At 57.0% G+C, this 16,311-nt stretch overlaps 2 protein-coding genes across 8 annotated transcripts in view; both read left to right on the top strand.

Annotated features, from left to right (window-relative positions):
• The first annotated feature begins 229 nt into the window (after nt 1-229).
• On the top strand, nt 230-8,053 carry GDPD2 (glycerophosphodiester phosphodiesterase domain containing 2). Its single transcript, XM_074915289.1, has 15 exons — nt 230-343; nt 1,485-1,588; nt 1,662-1,755; nt 1,899-1,958; nt 2,294-2,392; nt 2,780-2,873; nt 3,320-3,465; nt 3,954-4,036; nt 4,564-4,714; nt 5,234-5,449; nt 6,288-6,439; nt 6,797-6,944; nt 7,140-7,222; nt 7,668-7,696; nt 8,001-8,053. The coding sequence occupies exons 1-15, from the start codon at nt 230-232 to the stop codon at nt 8,051-8,053; spliced, it is 1,626 nt and encodes a 541-aa protein (XP_074771390.1).
• A 1,114-nt stretch (nt 8,054-9,167) lies between these two features.
• DLG3 (discs large MAGUK scaffold protein 3) overlaps nt 9,168-16,311 on the top strand; it is a 79,906-nt gene continuing 72,762 nt past the window's right edge. For 5 of the 7 annotated variants that reach the window (XR_012634339.1, XR_012634336.1, XR_012634338.1 and 2 more), the window contains exons 1-2: nt 9,169-9,394; nt 11,447-11,578. Coding sequence is in view for 3 of the 7 variants with exons in the window: in XM_074914872.1 (XP_074770973.1) it covers nt 9,379-9,394; nt 11,447-11,578 (148 nt within the window). In the remaining 4 variants the exon portion in view is untranslated. Of the gene's footprint in view, nt 9,395-11,446; nt 11,579-16,311 lie in introns of all 7 variants that reach the window. The other 2 variants (XM_074914876.1, XM_074914873.1) reach the window with 1 other exon arrangement.

Genomic DNA, 16,311 nt, shown 5'->3' with positions numbered 1-16,311 from the left:
TGCACTCTGTGCTCCTGCTTTTCCTGGCACCATGCCTTGCCCAGGGACAGGGCCAGCAGCCCCGCTATGTCCCAGGGCTCTGGGGCAGCTGCTTGCCAGGGTACCTGAACCCAGGATGCTGCAGTGCCCAATCCCCATGGGACAGGGGGTATGTTGGGAGGTCTGTGCCAACACACTGTGTACATCCCCTGCAGGACACTTGACCTTTGGCCTGGGACAGCCTGGCAGTATGGCAGACTCCCCCGGCTGCTGCCGCCCCTGTTCCACCTGCCTGCTCTGCCTCTACAGCTGCCAGTGGATCACTGCCAAGAAGGAGAAGAAGAAGGGCCTGAGAACCACCAAGGTGATACCATGGGTGATGCTGAGCTGGGGCTGGCCAGCCCCTGTGTGGAAGGCTGAGTGGTGGCTAGGGTGGAGAATGGCTCTGGCTGAGGGGTTCAGCCCAGAAGTTAGCCTCCTGTCCCCTTGACACTGGTCCTGCTCCCCAGGGCTGAGCCCCAAGAGAGCTGGGGTACTACCTCGCACCCTCTGCCTGAAGCTGTGAGAGGTTGAGCTGTCTGTTCCCGCTGAATGACAAGAAGGGTAGAGCAGCACACTGGCAGCAGCGAGGCTGAGCTGTGGCCATCCCCTGCTCAGCCAAGTGTGTGTCTGAGCAGGGTTTGCCTGTGCCTGGAGCAGAGCACTGTGCTCCCCGAGGGCTGAGCATGGCAGGCAGGTCCTGAGGCGCTGAGTGCCTGGCAAGGCACGTGGGAGGCACAGTTCCTGGGCTGGGTGCAGCCCCAGTTGATGGGGTGCTGGAAGGGGGTGTCCCCAGCAATTTGTAATCTGGGAGGGGTGAGGCCCTGGGATTCTCTAAAGTCTCCAACTCCCATGGGAGTGGCTGTGCCACTACTTGTCCTGTCTTGCCTGGAATGTGTGAGCTGGTCCAGGCTTCTGGGTGTCCCGTTCAGCACCTGTGGCACTCCTGTGTATGTGGGGCTGGGGCCTGGATACTCTGAAGGTGGACCGGGTTTAGGCTGGGCAGCCAGAAGCAGCCTGCAGGCTCACTACTGCAATGGCAGCTCCGAGGCACCACACCCCTCTCAGTCCAGCCCACAGATCACCCAGCTAGTTGGGCACAGGACCTGGTTCCCTACCCCTTCCCATGTCCAAAGTCACAGCCTGCTCCCAGGGGCTCTTGCATGAGAAAAGAGTCAGTCCTGCCACAGGGGCTGTACTGTGCAGCCTGACATCGGCAGCTTTTTCGCTTGTTGTAGGAGATGCTGGTCCATCTTCCTGCAGCATGGGTCCAGCCAAAATAGCTCTCCTGGGGAGCTCTATTCCCTCTCCATGGGGCAGCTTAGTGCCTGGACCCATGAGGCCAGTGCCTGCTGTGATCCCCTGTGCACCCTGTTGCAGGCTGGGTGCTCCCAGGGGTCTCGGCCACCTGACCAGGGGCTAGATGCCTTGCAGGTGTGTGCATAACTGTCATCTCTGGCTTTCAGTGTGACTACAGCTGGTTCTTCTTCCTCTTCTGCGTCTTTCTCTTCACACTGGTGTGGCTCTACTTTGCCATCATCATCCTTAATGATTTCCACAACTTCAATGAGTGAGTAGGATCCCACATCCAGCCTTGCTCCCTGTGTCCCCCCTGCCCCTCTGACAGTCCCCTTTGATGGTAGGTTCATCTTCAAGCAGAGGAAGTTGTGGCTAGACTGGTCCCTGGTCCTGCTCATAGCTACAGCTGTGCTGATCACCTACTCAGCTGTGCTGCTGGTGAGTCCTGCTGATCCTGCCTGGGCTAGTGGGGGTATGGAGCTGTGCCGAGCTCAGGCTGGTTGCTGTGCTCTGTGCAGAGCTGTTAGAGAACTGAGGTGGAGGGTACAGTCCAGCTCTGACATCTCCTTGTCTTCTCACAGGTCCTTGCTTTGTGCTTGCAGCTCTGTGGCCAGCCCTTGAAGCTACACTGGCTACACAAGGTGAGACATTGGGGTTGCAGGGAGATGGTGCCTGCCCTGGCACCTTGGGAAGCTTTAACCAGCCTACTGGGGCTGCGTACAGCTGCTGTGACCTCAGAGTGGCTGTGTGCCCCCGCTGAGCTGGACTGCAGCTATTTGTCCCCCAGTCATCTCTGGGATGGGAATTGCCCTTGCTGAAAGCATGGGGTACAAAGTTCAGCTGCAAACCCAAATGGGGGAAGTAAGGGCTCAAAATGAAAGAATGAGGAGGAATCTGCCTGTCCTGTCAGGGCAAAGCCTAACTGGCCTGCAAGATGCTGTGTTCTCCACTAAAATCTCTGTGCCCTGCCCCACAGACCCTGCTGATCCTAACTGCCCTGACAGTGGCTGCAGCCTTCACAGGGCTGGGAATAAAGTGGGCGGAGGAGTGGAGAAGTGCACGTATCTCCCTGCAGGTGAGTCACCTTGATACCAGAGTCTCCCCTGCTGTACCCATTATCTGGCCTGTGTGGATGAGCTGAAGGGTAGTGACTGGAGTCCCCAGCATGGCTGTGTGCCGTAAGGGTTAACTCCCTGCCCTTGACTTCTGCTGCCTGGCTGGGCAAGGTGATCCTCCTGGATTTTCAGTCCTGCCTGAAGCAGCTGCAGTCAGGGTGATGAATGGTGGCTGGACTGGAGCAGGGAATCTGTTCAGTCCCCCAGGAGCCTGTCCTTCCCTCCCTGGCACTGTGGCTCTTCTAGTGCTGCTGGCTGCAGTGGCAGATCCCTGGTATTGGAGCCTGTGGATTTTTGGGACAGGAGCTGGGCTGGTGCTGGCTGACCCTCTGCCTTTACCTCGCCAGGCAACAGGTCCCTTTCTGCACATTGGAATCGTGGGGGGAATGACGCTCCTTGCCTGGCCCCTGGCCAGCTTCATCTACCGCACCCGAAACACAGGTAATTGCCCTCCAAGGTCTCCACCTCCGCCCTCGGCTGGTGCCCTGCTTCCTACCACCCAAACGAGTGGCACTGGTGGCAGAGTGGTGCACAGAGAGTGTCAGTGCAGTGGCAACAGGTGTCCGGGACTCAGTCTGGTAATAATGTCTGCTCTTGGTTGCTGTTTCTTATACCCAGCACTTGGTGCAGCTTCAGCCCTCACTCCTTTGCAGCTGAAGGAGGTCTGTGGATGGCAGACCGAGTCCTGCAGAAGTGCGGAATTGGGGTGCAAGGACATGTAGTGGGCCAAGAATAAATCTGTAGTGTTCCTGAGGCTGGGAATGCAATGACTGACCTAGGGCAACCATAAGTTAATGCTAGCTGAAGCAGTCTTGGTTTATTCCTAATGGCCTGCAAAATATTTCATCTGTACCTCACCCCTCTATCTTCTCTGTCTCTGATTGCAGGTCTCAAGGTGTTTCTACTGCTTGTGTATTGCATGGTGATGATTGCGCTGTATCTGGCTCCCCTGGGAATCACCTCCCCTTGCATCATGGAGGAGAACCAGCTGCCCCCCAAGCCAGCCCTGGTTGGCCACCGAGGGGCACCCATGGTGAGTGACCAGCGCTGGCAATGTCCTGGCACAGTGGTCAGGGTGGATGGGGCAGGCTGCTCTGCCAGAAAAAGCCAGGCTGGGCCTGGCTGTGGGGCACCAGCATCAGACCCTTGCTGCTGCAGGCCTGGACAAGCTCTGGCCAGCCCAGCAGAGAGGGATCTCCACAGCAGTTAGGGCAGCACAGGGTGAGGAGGGTGGGCACAGCATCTGCAGGGCAGAGCTGTTTGCTGAGTGCTACTGGACCAGCAGCAGGTGACTCTCAGCAGGAAGCCTGGCTGTGTAGTGTGGGCTGGGAAGCAGGGACTAGGCAGGCTCTGGCTGTCTGCACCGAGCCTTTTTACCCAGACCCTTACCAAGGTCACCCCAGTCTCACTGTGGTTGCCCTAGAGCCCAGCCAAGCTGCTGGGTGCAGCCAGGCAGGGTGAGTGCCTGTGTCCTGCCCCTTCCTGCTCATGCCCTCTGCACTAACACTGTTGCTTTTTCAGCTGGCCCCTGAAAACACCCTTATGTCGCTGCACAAGGCAGTGGACTGTGATGTGCAAGTCTTTGAGACGGACGTCATGGTGAGGTAAAGGGGCAGCAGAGACTCAGAGGGAGGAAGGGGCCTGTGTGTCCTGGGATGTCACCTCCCACATGGTGTGTTCTAGAACACACCTGGAGGACTGATAGAGCCTGTGTTTGGAGGGAGCCCTGTTCAAAGGGCTCTGCTATTCCCACCTTCCCAGTATGGGACTGGCTCCAGCTTGGTGTCCCAATGATCTGGGAGAGGTACTGGGTTTCTGTCCTCCCCACGCAGGTTGCCTTCCAGGGCATTATGAGAGAGGCACCATCGGGGAGGGGCACCATGCAGAAAACAGACCTTGGCTCTAGTTCACCTCATGCAATCCTGCTATGGGGACAGCTGTTGCACTGAGCAAAGAATTACTTGGTTCCTGGTTTGGTCTCTAGGTCCTCTGTGCTTTCTGGACACAGCTTTTTGTATAGAGGACCACAAGTAGGCATCAGGGGGTGGCTGGGAGGGGGCAGAAATGCCAGGGCAGGGGTAAGAGACAAACAGCTTGCCACACAGAGCTTCCATCTCTGCTCCTTTGCCAGTGCTGATGGGGTCCCGTTCCTCATGCACGATGAGGAACTCCTCAGGACCACTAACGTGCAGGCTGTGTTCCCTGAAAGAGCTGCCCTAAACAGCACCACCTTCAACTGGACAGACCTCCAGCAGTTGGATGCTGGCAGCTGGTTCCTAGAGGTGAGGATGCCCCCAGGGCAGCTGGTCAGGAATGTGTGTGTCTGTGGGTGAAAAATGAGCCTTTGCCCTGGGGAAGGTTCCCTCTGGAGTGCTGGTCCTGGCAGGCACCTGGACAGGGTGCAGAAGCACTTCCATGCCTGCATGAATCCTCTGGGTGTGGTTATGCCCCAAGCTGGGGTTTGTTAGCTGAGTCATGGAGGAGGCTGCTTTGAGGGGAGATGTCTCAGAAATTTGCTCTGAGCTGCATAGCCTGCCTGGACTTGGAGGCAGCTGTGGCAAGGCTCTTTCCACAAGGTGACTAACCAACTGCTGAGCAGCTGCTCTGAATGTCCACAGGTGTTACGGCTGCTTGAACTGTGCTGTTAGTGGGGAGAAGGGTATAGGTGCCCTCTGCCTGTCTGCACTGGAGAGCATGTGGAGAAGCCACGGCAGGAAACTTGAGAGCCAGAGCCAGGCACCAGTTTGGGAGGTAGAAGCTTACAGGGGTCTGCCTATGATAACTAAGTCTCACCCTTGCAGCGGAAGCCGTTTCCCACTGTGCAGAGTCTTTCTGCTGGTGATCGCTACCAGGCAACTAAACAGAGGATCCCATCCCTGGAACAGGCACTAGAAGCAGCCAAGCAGAGCAATATCTCCATCATGTTTGACCTCCGGCCTGAGAACCACAGTGACTACCAGAGCTTTGTAAATGCCACCCTGGAAGTGATCTTACAGTCAGGCATCCCACTACAGCAGGTGAGCTGGCCACCACCCCACCACTGCTGGGCTGTGCTGTCACACCCCTGCTGTGATGGGGGGTGCCCTGCCAACCCCACTGAGCATCCCTGTCACCCCAATACACCACGTCCCTATGTGTGATCCCTGCTGGGGAACTCTGTCCAGACCTAACTGCCCCTCTAGGTTGGGAGAAATTGCCAATAATTAGGGGTTAATGCCTTCAGACTTGTCCAAATACTCTGGTTCTGCAACACTGGCTACCCTTGTGTGTAAACAGTGACTCAGTCTAGGGAGGGGACCAACAGCGCTAGCTAGCAAGAGCAGGAAAATAATGCTCAGGCTTCCACCTCCCCACACTGTGCCACACCTCTCCCTGCAGCTCTTGCACTCCAGCTGCAACCTCCTGCGTTGCCTTTGCACTTCATCCAACCTCTGCAGCACAAAACACGTGCTGCCTTGAGGGGATGAGTTAGCACCTAAATTGCCTTCTCGGTTATTTGGAATGTAGAGCAGGAGGGGACACAGCGAAGGCTTGTACTGTAATGCTGATCCAAGGTGCATTCTTGCTGCAGAGTTGAGGCCAAAGGGATGCAGTGCTTGATCCATTCAAGGACCTAGAAGGGACACAACTTGCTGCAGTTTTATTAGGCTGGAACTGCTTTCTCCCCTCTGTGGGGTCTGTTGTGTTTGCTTCTTGGCTGGGGCAAGCTCCTGGGAAACTGTCCTGGCTGAGATCCTCATGGAGAAGCTAAGAGCTGCTGAGCAGGCCATGTGCACCTGGACCTGAAGGGAAATAGAAGAGAGCAAGCTCTCTGGAGCACCTCTCCTCTGCATGTGCTCCCTGGCTCTTGCTTAGGTCCTCTGGCTGCCGGATGGGTTCAGGGAGCAGGTCAAACAACGAGCCCCAGGCGTTCAGCAAGTTTATGGCCGGAAGAGACTCCAGAATGAGAAGGAGCCACTGCTGCATGTCAATCTGCCCTACCAGGACATGAGTTCTGAGGAGATCAGGTAGAAAGCCCTGTGCCCAAGAGCCTGGGAGCGATGGGCTGTGGGGCCTGGGCACTGTCCCAGCTCTGTCCCAGGGGCCAGCTGAGGCTGAGTGCTGGTGTACTGCTGGGAAAGGCTGGGTGTGTGCTACAGCCTTGCGGACAAGCATGCCTTATCAGGCAGGGCTGGTGCAGGGGATGGAGCTGGCTGCAGTCCTCTGCCTTGCCAGCAAATCTGCCCTGGGTCTGGCTCTCCAGACAGTTGCTCCGTGTGGCTGCAAATGCTGGATCACATCCCAGATAGAGTCCTCTCTGGCTGTATACCGAGTGTGCTGGCACCCTGCTGTCTGCTGCTCTAACCACTGCTGTCCCTATGCAGGCAATACCGCCAGGACAACATCTCTGTCAACTTGTATGTGGTGAACCAGCCCTGGCTCTTTTCTGTGCTGTGGTGCTCTGGGGTGAGCTCTGTCACCACCAATGCCTGTCAGGTGCTGAAGGAGATGAAACACCCTATCTGGCTGCTTGTAAGTGACCCCTTCATCCTTCAGCCTGCCCTGTGCCTCAGGCACTTGTGGGTCCCTTTCTGCAGCAGCCCTGGGTAGCCAGCTGCCTGGAGGGTGGCTTTTGCTCAGTGCTGTGCTGGCATGGAAACAGAAGGGACCGTGCCACCACCACACCACCCCTGGCCGCTGTTCATGGCTTGTCTTGTTGCCTTGCAGCCCAGCAGCACGTACCTCATGATCTGGATTGTTGTAGATTGCGCTTCCTTCCTTGCCATCCTCTGGGCCTTCCTCTTGCTGAAGTACGTTTGATCCCTTTTGCCCTCCTGGGGCTGGTCTGTTGGAGGTGGCTGTAGTGTGCCCTGGGTGGCTGGTACATACCCAAACCCACTTGTATCTGCTGCCACCCCTCTCTGGACTCAGATCCTGAGGGGCCCTCTCCTGTCTAGCTGAGTGAGACAGCAGTGTGTGGAAACAGCTTTTATCACCAGGCTGCAGCTAAAAATCTCACCTGACCCTTCCTTGAGCAGCTGATGCCTTAGGTCACACTGGCTAGCTTGCTGTGCAGCCAAGGGCTTGGTGGGCTGAGTCTGGGGGACCTTGGCCCTGCTCCTTTACCAATGTCAAGAGCAGATCCCAGCAGGACTGACTGTCCTGTGGGGCCCCACAGTCTTCAGCTGGGAGCTTGGGGGAGGGAAGGGGGAAGCCAGACTGACATGCTAACATCAATCCTATTCCATCTCCCAGGAAATGCTCCCAGAGAAGACAGCCAGCGGGTGAGTGTGCACAGATGTGAGCTTCCCTCCCTCGGAGCCAGGCTGTTCCTGTGGGACTCTCCCTGGCTGGCAGGCAGCTTTCTCCAGCTGAACATGACAGAGCAGTTTGGGATGGCTGGAGGGAGGGAAGGGAATCCCAGCCCAGGGAGTTCCTGTCCTGCCCTTAGCAAACAGCCCTGTGGGACAGTGCTGGGGAATCCTACATTCCCCGAGTCTCCTCAAACCTCCTTTTCAGGTGGCTGTGCCTGTTGCTGTGGGATAGTGGCTGCCAGCAATGACTGGTTTTTTCTCTCTGTCTCCCCAGAGTCCGAGACGGATGTGCTGCTCACAAAGATCAACAGCTTGATGCAAGAGTGACCCTCTGGCCTGCATCAGCCATGGGGAGGGGCAGCCAGAGACCTGCCCAGCTCCCATGGGCAGCATTTCTCAGGCCAGCTTTGAGGCTCCTTTCCTTTGCAGACTCCTCCTTGAACCTCCCGTTCCCCACAGCCTTCCTGGTGCCTTGTGTGGTACAGCTGAAAAGACCTGGAACTGGGTTCCCAGTTCCCACTGGAGGAACTGGAGCCTTTGCAGGGGTTTCCTGGGGCTGGCTTGTGCCTGGGGGCTGAGTATCTATCCAGTGGTGCTGGGGCTAAGACTTCTCCCCTGGGGTTTGGAGACTAGGGGGGTGTGAGTCGTCATTTGGTTGGGAAGGGCAGCCTCTGCCTCTTAGCACCAGCTCTGCAGCCAGTGCTGGAAAATCTTGATTAAAGCGCCGCTCCCCCGAGCACTGCCCTGCTCCCCCGTGGCTTGAGGAATAGGAAAGGGGGTGGGATGGGGGGCGGGTGGCTTGTCACAAGATGGAGAGGGAGTTGAGCTTTTCCCACCCCAATGCTGGACACAAGTCCTGCCCCTGTTGCTGCTGGCATGTCAGGGTGCTGGCACCCCACGCAGCAGTTCTGCGTGTTGCTCCTGGGGGGAGAGGGAGCAGGGGCTGGAGGTGGAGGGTGCCTGGGGGTGGCAGGACCAGGGTCCCGCTCCTGCTGCTGCGAGGTGGCGGAGGTGTGCGGGGGGGGGGGGGGGGGGGGGGGGGGGGGCGGAGACACTCGGCGTCGGTCACTTTGCAGCAGGGCCTTGAACTTGGAAAAGGAGGATCGGGTCGGTTTTACTTGTTCCTGCCTATTTATGTCAATAAATCAGCGGAGTGGTAGACAGGCCCGGAAGGTCTGATAAGTGTTTCCTTCCCCCTTTCCCGCTCCCCTGCACCCCGCTACCGTTCCCCGCCGGCCCCGGGGCAGGCGCCGCCCAGCCGGTACCGGCCCGGGGCGGGCGCTGATCCGCGGCGCGTCCGTGCCATCTAGTGACGGCCCGGGGAAGCGGTGCCGGCGGCCGGGCGGCTCCTCCGGGCCGGGCCCTCCGCAGCGGGGAGGGAGGGAGGGGGGAGGCCGAGCCGGGCGTGCCCGCCGGGGCTCCCGGGGCGGGGTGCGCAGGCCGAGCCGCCCCGGTGGCCCGGCGGGCTCCCGAGCAGCCGCGCCCCAGGGCGGGTCGAAGCAGCGGGAGAGCTCTCGGCGACGAGGCGCTCCCGGAGGCGGTGCCGGGGGGCGGCGGCTCCTCGGCCGGTTCCCGCGGGGCGGGGCGGGCGGCGGCTCGGCCGTTCGCGGGCTGGCACCGACCGGAGCGCGGCCGCCGGCCACGGCGGAGCGATGATCCGCCGGGAAGGTAAGGAGCGCCCTTGCCCTGCCTGCAGCGCCGGGCACCGCGTCCCGCCGCGCTCAACAAGTGTCTGCCCTGCCGGTACCGGCACCGGGATCGCGCCCCGTGACTCCCGCTCCTGCTGGGCAGCTCCCGCCCTCCCCGCCCCGGGCCGGGCAGCCCTGCCCGGTGCACCCGCGGGGCTGAGACCTGAGGACCGGGTGCTCCGGCTTCCCTGGGCTGCGGGACACGTCCTAGTGCCACCGTGGCTCGGAGCGGGCGGCCATGGGATGCTCTGCTTGCAGCACCCCTGGGTGCTGTGGGGAGGGCAGGTATGAGGGGGTGGGTCCTGCGGGCAGGATCCCTTGTAAATGGGACTTACGCCTTGAGGCATAAGGAGATGGGCCCCAGACACTACGTGCTCTTTCTCGGGTGCTTTGGTCTGTCCCCTGCGGTAGGGACACAGCCCTTCCCTGGGTTTGGTGGTCCAGGACTAGTGTTCCCCTGCCCCGGCTGGCTGTCACCCGGTGCTGGTGGCCAGCAGTGCAGGGTGTGTGCTGTTCTTTCTGTGCAACCTGGACTGGGGGGGGATGTTCACACTAGGTTTGCAGTTTTTGTGTGCTAGTGTGGTGGCCCTCATTCTCCACCTGCTTCTTCAGCTTGTGCTGATAAGGTCAGGAATGACCAGGCGAAGATGACTCAACCTCGCTTGCGGGATGCTGGGCAGTGTCTGAAGCCACTGTCTGATCTTGCAGAAAAGAAAGCCCTTAGTAAAGCCCAATAAATCTGGAGCTTTGGGAAGTTCCTGCTTTTCCCAGCGTCAGCGTGGAGCCCAGCTCTGATCTGGAGCTATTCACACTTCTCGAGGCTCCTTTCTCTGTTGTGCTCCCACGATGAGTCAGTGTGGGCCAGTGAAACAGGCAGGACCCCCTTCCCCTTTCAGCAGAGGGGAGCTGGCTGGGCGAGCTGGGCGAGCAGGTGGCACGCACCCTAACAGACACAGGCCCCCTTGTTCAGTGACCTGAATTCCCTGATGAGAGTCCTGAGATGAGCAGGGTCATCTTTTCTGCATGAGTTCCTGGGTTAAAAGATGAGTCCCCAACAGTGGCGGGACAGCTCCCCCGCCTCCTCACACAGACGCTCTTTGTCTGCCGGCTGCCTGGGTGACAAAGGGAAATATTCACTGATAGGACTGGGACAGGCTCAAGGTCCACGGGAACTCCCCACCCGCCTGAGAGATGGGTCACAGCTGGACTGGAGCTGGACTGGCACCTTCGTGCATCTGCCCAGAGAGGCATGGATGTGTTGTGACACAGAGATCATGGCTCCGCTATTTTAGGTCTGAGGTTGTCTCACAGCTATGGTGAGCCCCGTCTTCAACCAAAGTGTTGCTTTATGGCAGCTTCCAGCTCCCCTCCCGGCCAGCATTCCTCCTTCCCGACCCCAAGGCATCGTGTTCCTTTCCCACTGTATCTCCTGCTGACCCAAGGCTGCTGGCTGCATGGAGCAATTCTTACACTTTGCCCTGTAGAAACCCAGGTTTTGTCACTTGTGCAGCTGAGCTGTTCACAATATCATGCACTACATGAGTGGGGCTGTGCTCAGCTTTGCTGCAGCCGTCTGGCCCCACGTGGGAGACTACAACTCCTGCAATAGTACCCACAGCCCTGTGCATCCAGGATGTGTCCAGCTCCTGAACGGTTTCTCTGCCTGGGAGTTGGCAGAGGTTCTCAGGTTGCCCTGTGCCACAGGGTTTGGAGGTGAGTCAACCTGGGTTTAGCCCCTGATTTTCAGGGTTGAGGTGGGCCAACAGGCAGAACCACCCCCCCCCTCCAGCCCCTGCCTGGCTCTCTGCCATGGCCCCTCTGCACCTCACACCAGGGAGTAGCTCTTACAGGTATGTGGAAGGAGGCTGCTTTTGTGCCTGTCTGGCTTAAAATTGCTGAGCTGGAGGGCGACTTGAGGCATTATCCAGGTGAGCCCTTTGCGCTGCTCCAAGACTGCACTCAAGCCTTCCCTGATGATGTCTGTTCATCCTTCAGTGTTAATACCTTGTTACTTCTGTGTCATCTCTTGCAGACACTGAACGGGCAGTGGAAATTCTGACCAGATACCAAAGCACCCTGCAGTCCCCGGAGGAGCAGGAGCTAAAGGCTTCCATTGGAAAAGTCTCACACATCTTCCAAAGTGAACTCTTCCAGGCTCTGCTGGGTAAGCCCCCGCCTTGGCTCTCTGAGGCTTTGCAGTCAGTGGGTTCTCCTCGGGGGCTTGATGCTGCACGGGTGCCTGGCACTGACCAGGCTGGATGCGTCCTGTGCAATCACACGGGTGCCTGTAACACCAGGGAGCTGGGCTGTCTTTCATCTCCAGGGCTTGGGCAGGAGGTACTGGGGGTGGGGGCTGTTATTGCTGGGTGTTTGCAACGTGGTCGGGATTCCTCAGTCAGGTGACTGTGGACAAGGGGTAACAAGCACCTGCCGAAGGATTCTGCAATGCCTCAGGCATCCTCTGTGCAGTGCAGGCATGGTGTGTCTGCAGCCACTGCTGGGTTTCCAGCTCTGCTGCCGGACCAAGGATGCCCCGCCACGGGGCCTTGCTCTTCCTTGCACCCCTCAGCCTCCTCACAACCTGCTACTTTCTAGTCCTGCTGCCAACCTGAAGGGAAACTAAAGTTTTGTATCTTTGAGAAAGAATCCACATGTACCCAACTTTTGGGGTATCCTGGCCTTTTTTGTGCTTAGATCCGTGAGCACTTGCAAATAACACACTGGAAGTGGCTCCATTTCACACAAGAAACAGACTTGACAGTGAGGCTCATATTGGGGCTGGGCACCAGAAAAATGTCATTTTGAGCACAGCATAAAGTTCTCCTTGTGGATTTAGACAAATACAGCTGGAGTCTCACTGGACTATGCAGTTTCTCTGTGCAAGACACATGGCTATCTTGCTGAACAAAGTAATTTGAAAATGCACTTTCTTTGCAAAGTATTTTTTTTAGAAAAACAAAATTCAATAGTTTTGGACTCTGAAATTGCTTGGCTCCATTCCCTGCCAGAGCAGACCAGATCCTGGCTGCTCAGGTTCACTTAGGACACTAATTTTGGAGGTAATCCCAGAGACCATTTGCAGAAGCTGCAGTGTGCTGAGAGGGGCAAGAGCTCCTGCTCAGCTCCTCTCCTTAAGCCCTGCTCACTGTGGGCCTCGAGGAAGCACAGCAGCCCTGGTGGTTTCTGTTCCCAGGTCCCGGGACAGAAGCCAAGTTTCCCTGCTGGGAAGGAGGAGAAAGCACCCCAGAAACTTTGCACCCCAGAGGAGCACCTGGGCCCTGGGGTGCAGAGCTTCATGCATAGTTTGTGCCTCATTCTCAGTGTGTTTTGACCCAAGGCTGTCTCAGTCCTGGCACTCCCTCTTGGCAGCTCTTGCCTTTTCTTTGCACCTCTGCAGCCAGAGACCCATTTCTGTGCCCACACAGCCTTGAGTTGCCAGCAGCTCCTCTGTGCTTCAGGTTATCCACTGAAAATTAAATACATAGGATGAGCAGTGTGTTCTGAGCTATTTTATTCTCTCCTTTCCTTGTTCTTGTTGGAGCATCACCTGGAGGCTTTTCAGCCCCAGCATGTCCTTGTGCTGAGCTTGTGCTGGGATATCTGTACCATCAGCAGCAGAGACACGTGGCAAGGGAAGGCTCCCCGGGGCAGTGAGCTCCCATGCCAAAGGAACCAATGTGCATCTCCTTTCTTGCCTCTGCATTTATACAATGTGCTCTCAAAATGGTCCCCAGCCTACAGTTAGCCCCAAGCTGGAGGCAGCCTTCCCCAGCAGGGCTGTGATTGCTTTGGGAAACCTGACAGGAGCTCAACACCCCTGGCTGCTTTTGTGTGCTCCCCCAGCCCTCCCTGGGGCTGTTGTGAAGGCAGAGAAGCAGCTTTCCCAAAGCCCAGGGCCGCTCATAGGAGCGCAAAAGTGTTGTGGAGAGAGTGTAGCTGGAGAGAGTGTGTCCATGCGCAGGCTGAGCTGGCTGCAGTTTGCACGCTGGCACATGGACGCTGCACAGACTTCCCCGCTCTAAGCCGTCTGTCTTGGTGTCCTGTCAACACTGGCACGAGGGAGTGTCGCTTGATTGCTGGTGACCTTTTCAACTGGTTTAACAGGATATTAGTTCCCCGTGCCAGAGCAGCTTTCTCTAGATGTGTTTACCTAACTATGAATTTGCATTAATTACTTCTGCCACCCCAGAGCGTGGGTTTGTGAATTCCTCCATCCCTGTGTGGACACGTGATGCTGTGTCCAGCTGCATGCTTACTGTGCCTGGAGTCTGCTTGGTGTCCAGGGTCTGGACCCGCTGGAGTGCAGTGACAGCTCTGGGAGGGTGCTGGAGCATTTCTATTTTATTTACTTTTCACCCCCCCCTTTTCCCAGTGGGCTGCTGTCTCTGTCAGAAGTTTGCTCAGAGTCATGGAGCTGGTTCAGAGTTTATCCAAGGGAGGAGGATTTTCAGGAGAACTGTGGGTACATCTCTCAGCACAGAGGCTCCCATCTCACTGCCCCACACCATGCTTCTGGCTCCAGAGAGGTCTCAGCCTGTGGAGGTCCCTCCTCTTGCGGCCTTTCAGCAACATGGGCCTGCTTTTTTTAAACCCCTGGGGAACATGAATGCATGAGCATGGTACACTCCTGTCCTCAGAACACATGCTTCTACAGGTAATGCTCTCTTAAGACAAACATTGGCCAGCTTGAGTTTGAATACCAAAATGCATTATGCCGTAGTAGAGCTACCAGAAGTGCTGAACTTCATGAAGTTTTCCAAGTTGGTCCACACGAAAAATGCCAGGGATATGGCTTTCCATAGGCTTTTTTTATTTTAAGAATTAGCTGTGTAGTGGACTCCAGAAGACCCAGTTTGCCCAGCTCCAGGGGAGGATCTGCTGGGATGTTCAGAGAAAGCCTGGGTCGTGTCCAGGACTGGATGTATCTGTTACCGTGATCATGCCCAGTGTTGCTGTGCACATAAATTGTTTTATGCCAGACTCTCTGAGCACAACACAGCCCCTTAAATCCTTGTGACCACAGTGCCAGACTCAACTCACTCTCGCAGGAGCTGCCTGTGCCCTGGGACATGCTGACTCTGTCGGGAGGGCTCCTGCCCCAGGGGTGCTAAGGCGACTGCTTGGTGCGGTGATGCAGGAGCTGCTCTGCTGGAATGCGCCAACCCCGGCTCCACACAAAAGAAATTCCTTGGCGGTGCAGAGGGAAAGCAGGCTGTGCTGGCTCCCTCCTCCTGGCCCCTCTCTCCCTGAATCGGAAGCCATGGAGGCAAGCGCGTGACTTGCAGGGAAACAGCCCGGCACAAGGGTGCTCGAGGAGCCTGGGCTCAGAGGGGCTGCAGCTGGACTGGGGCAATCATGGCCCTACTTTTCTTCTGCTCCCTCGAGCCCTTCATGGAGATGCTTATACTCGTCTCATGCCACTGGGGAGGACGGGGCTCATGCACAGAAGCAGCTTCCTGACCTTTCCTCCCGAAGCCGGGGCTGAAAGGGGCCGTTGTGCCCTCTGCAGCGGGCAAAGCTGGGCACACAGGCAGGGTTTGTGTGCGCTCAGCCACCCTGGCTGCCAGCAGCCCAAAGGGCAGCGTTCCTCCTGAAAGCCCTCTGGGCTCAGCTCCTCTCCTGTGCCTCAGCAGTGGCCGGTGCAGACCCCAGTGAGGACTTGTCAGCTGCTTGGCCCCCTAGTACTCCCCTTGCAGCTCCTTTTATCCCCAAAAAGTTTCTTTCCAGAGAGCTTTGCTGCTGTGGAGGCACGAGGAGAGGCAGGCTGTGGCTGACCCACAGTGTGTCTCTGGGTGCAAAACTCCAGCCGAGAACTCAGCTTGCCAGCAGTGCTGCTGGGGATGGTGGCTGTGGCTTCACCAGGTGGCTGCAGGAGCCAGGGTGGAAAAGTGGAGAAATCTGGAGGATTCCCAGTGCTGAGGACTCCTCCTTTTGCAAATTAGCCCATAGCCAAGGATGAAAATTCATAGCTTGCTTGAAAGCTCTGCTGTGGTGGCCATAGGTGTGAATCCTCTTCATGGCAGCAGGGCTGCAGCTGGGAGGCTGGTGCAAGGCTGGACTGTCTGCTTGGGGTAAATCTGCAGTGACACAGCCGATGACAGTGCATGCATCAGGGAAGAAATGTCATTTTCTGGAAGTGTGCATGCTGGCTGGCACAAGAGCACTGCATTAGCCCTCAGATGTTGGTGTTATAGAAATATTTAATGACATTTATTTGACATATTGACCCCAGGAGGAAATTGTTAGACAAATTCTAATCTCAGTAAATCTTGAGTTGCTCTTCCTTATTAGATCCAGAGCGGATCATCAAACAGAAATTGAGCTGTAAGGACGTGCACCATCATCTTTTGCTACCACAGCATCATCTTACTGAGGCTTTTCAGGTAGTGCTGCTCTTAAAGTGTGCAGGTGAGGCAGACTTGTCTGCAACTTGTGATGCCTATAAGAAATGAAGGAAACCCACATATATTTAGATTACTTTTAATACCACATGCACATGTGTCCTAAAATGTACTTCAGTCACAGCCATACCCTTTGCTGCCTGAACCCCATCCCCCGATCCTGAAACTCTTCTAATCTCTGGAGCCAGCAATGCTTCCCCCTCCTGGCAAGCATCTAAATTGGGCTGAGGGTTTCAGAGGTGGAGAGCAGCTGCTTCGGAGGACAAGCTTCCCGCTCTGCAGGCGCCTTGCCAGCTTGGCTGCCCAAGGCTGTGTTCCTGCAGCAGATGGGTGACAAACAGGGATGCCAGCAGCGGTGCACCCCCACGACGGAGCTGTTCAAATCCTGTTTTCATTTTTGCGAAGTTTTGTGCATTCCAGGCATAATCCACTCAGCCAGGAGCCCCTGCTATCCCGTTACGCAATGAGTATTTTTATAACCAGAGAGAGAGATGTT

Source organism: Athene noctua, chromosome 11 (genome assembly GCF_965140245.1).
Source record: "Athene noctua chromosome 11, bAthNoc1.hap1.1, whole genome shotgun sequence".
Classification (NCBI taxonomy): Eukaryota; Metazoa; Chordata; class Aves; order Strigiformes; family Strigidae; genus Athene; species Athene noctua.
Note: the sequence above shows the minus strand (reverse complement) of the source record. Positions and strands in the feature narration are given on the sequence as shown.

Excerpts from the sequence above, each read along its gene's own strand:
- GDPD2 (XM_074915289.1), top strand. The coding sequence starts at position 230 with ATGGCAGACTCCCCCGGCTGCTGCCGCCCCTGTTCCACCTGCCTGCTC. Across the intron at positions 4,037-4,563 it reads GAGACGGACGTCATGGTGAG|TGCTGATGGGGTCCCGTTCC; the intron begins GTAAAGGGGCAG and ends CTCCTTTGCCAG. Across the intron at positions 6,440-6,796 it reads ATGAGTTCTGAGGAGATCAG|GCAATACCGCCAGGACAACA; the intron begins GTAGAAAGCCCT and ends GTCCCTATGCAG.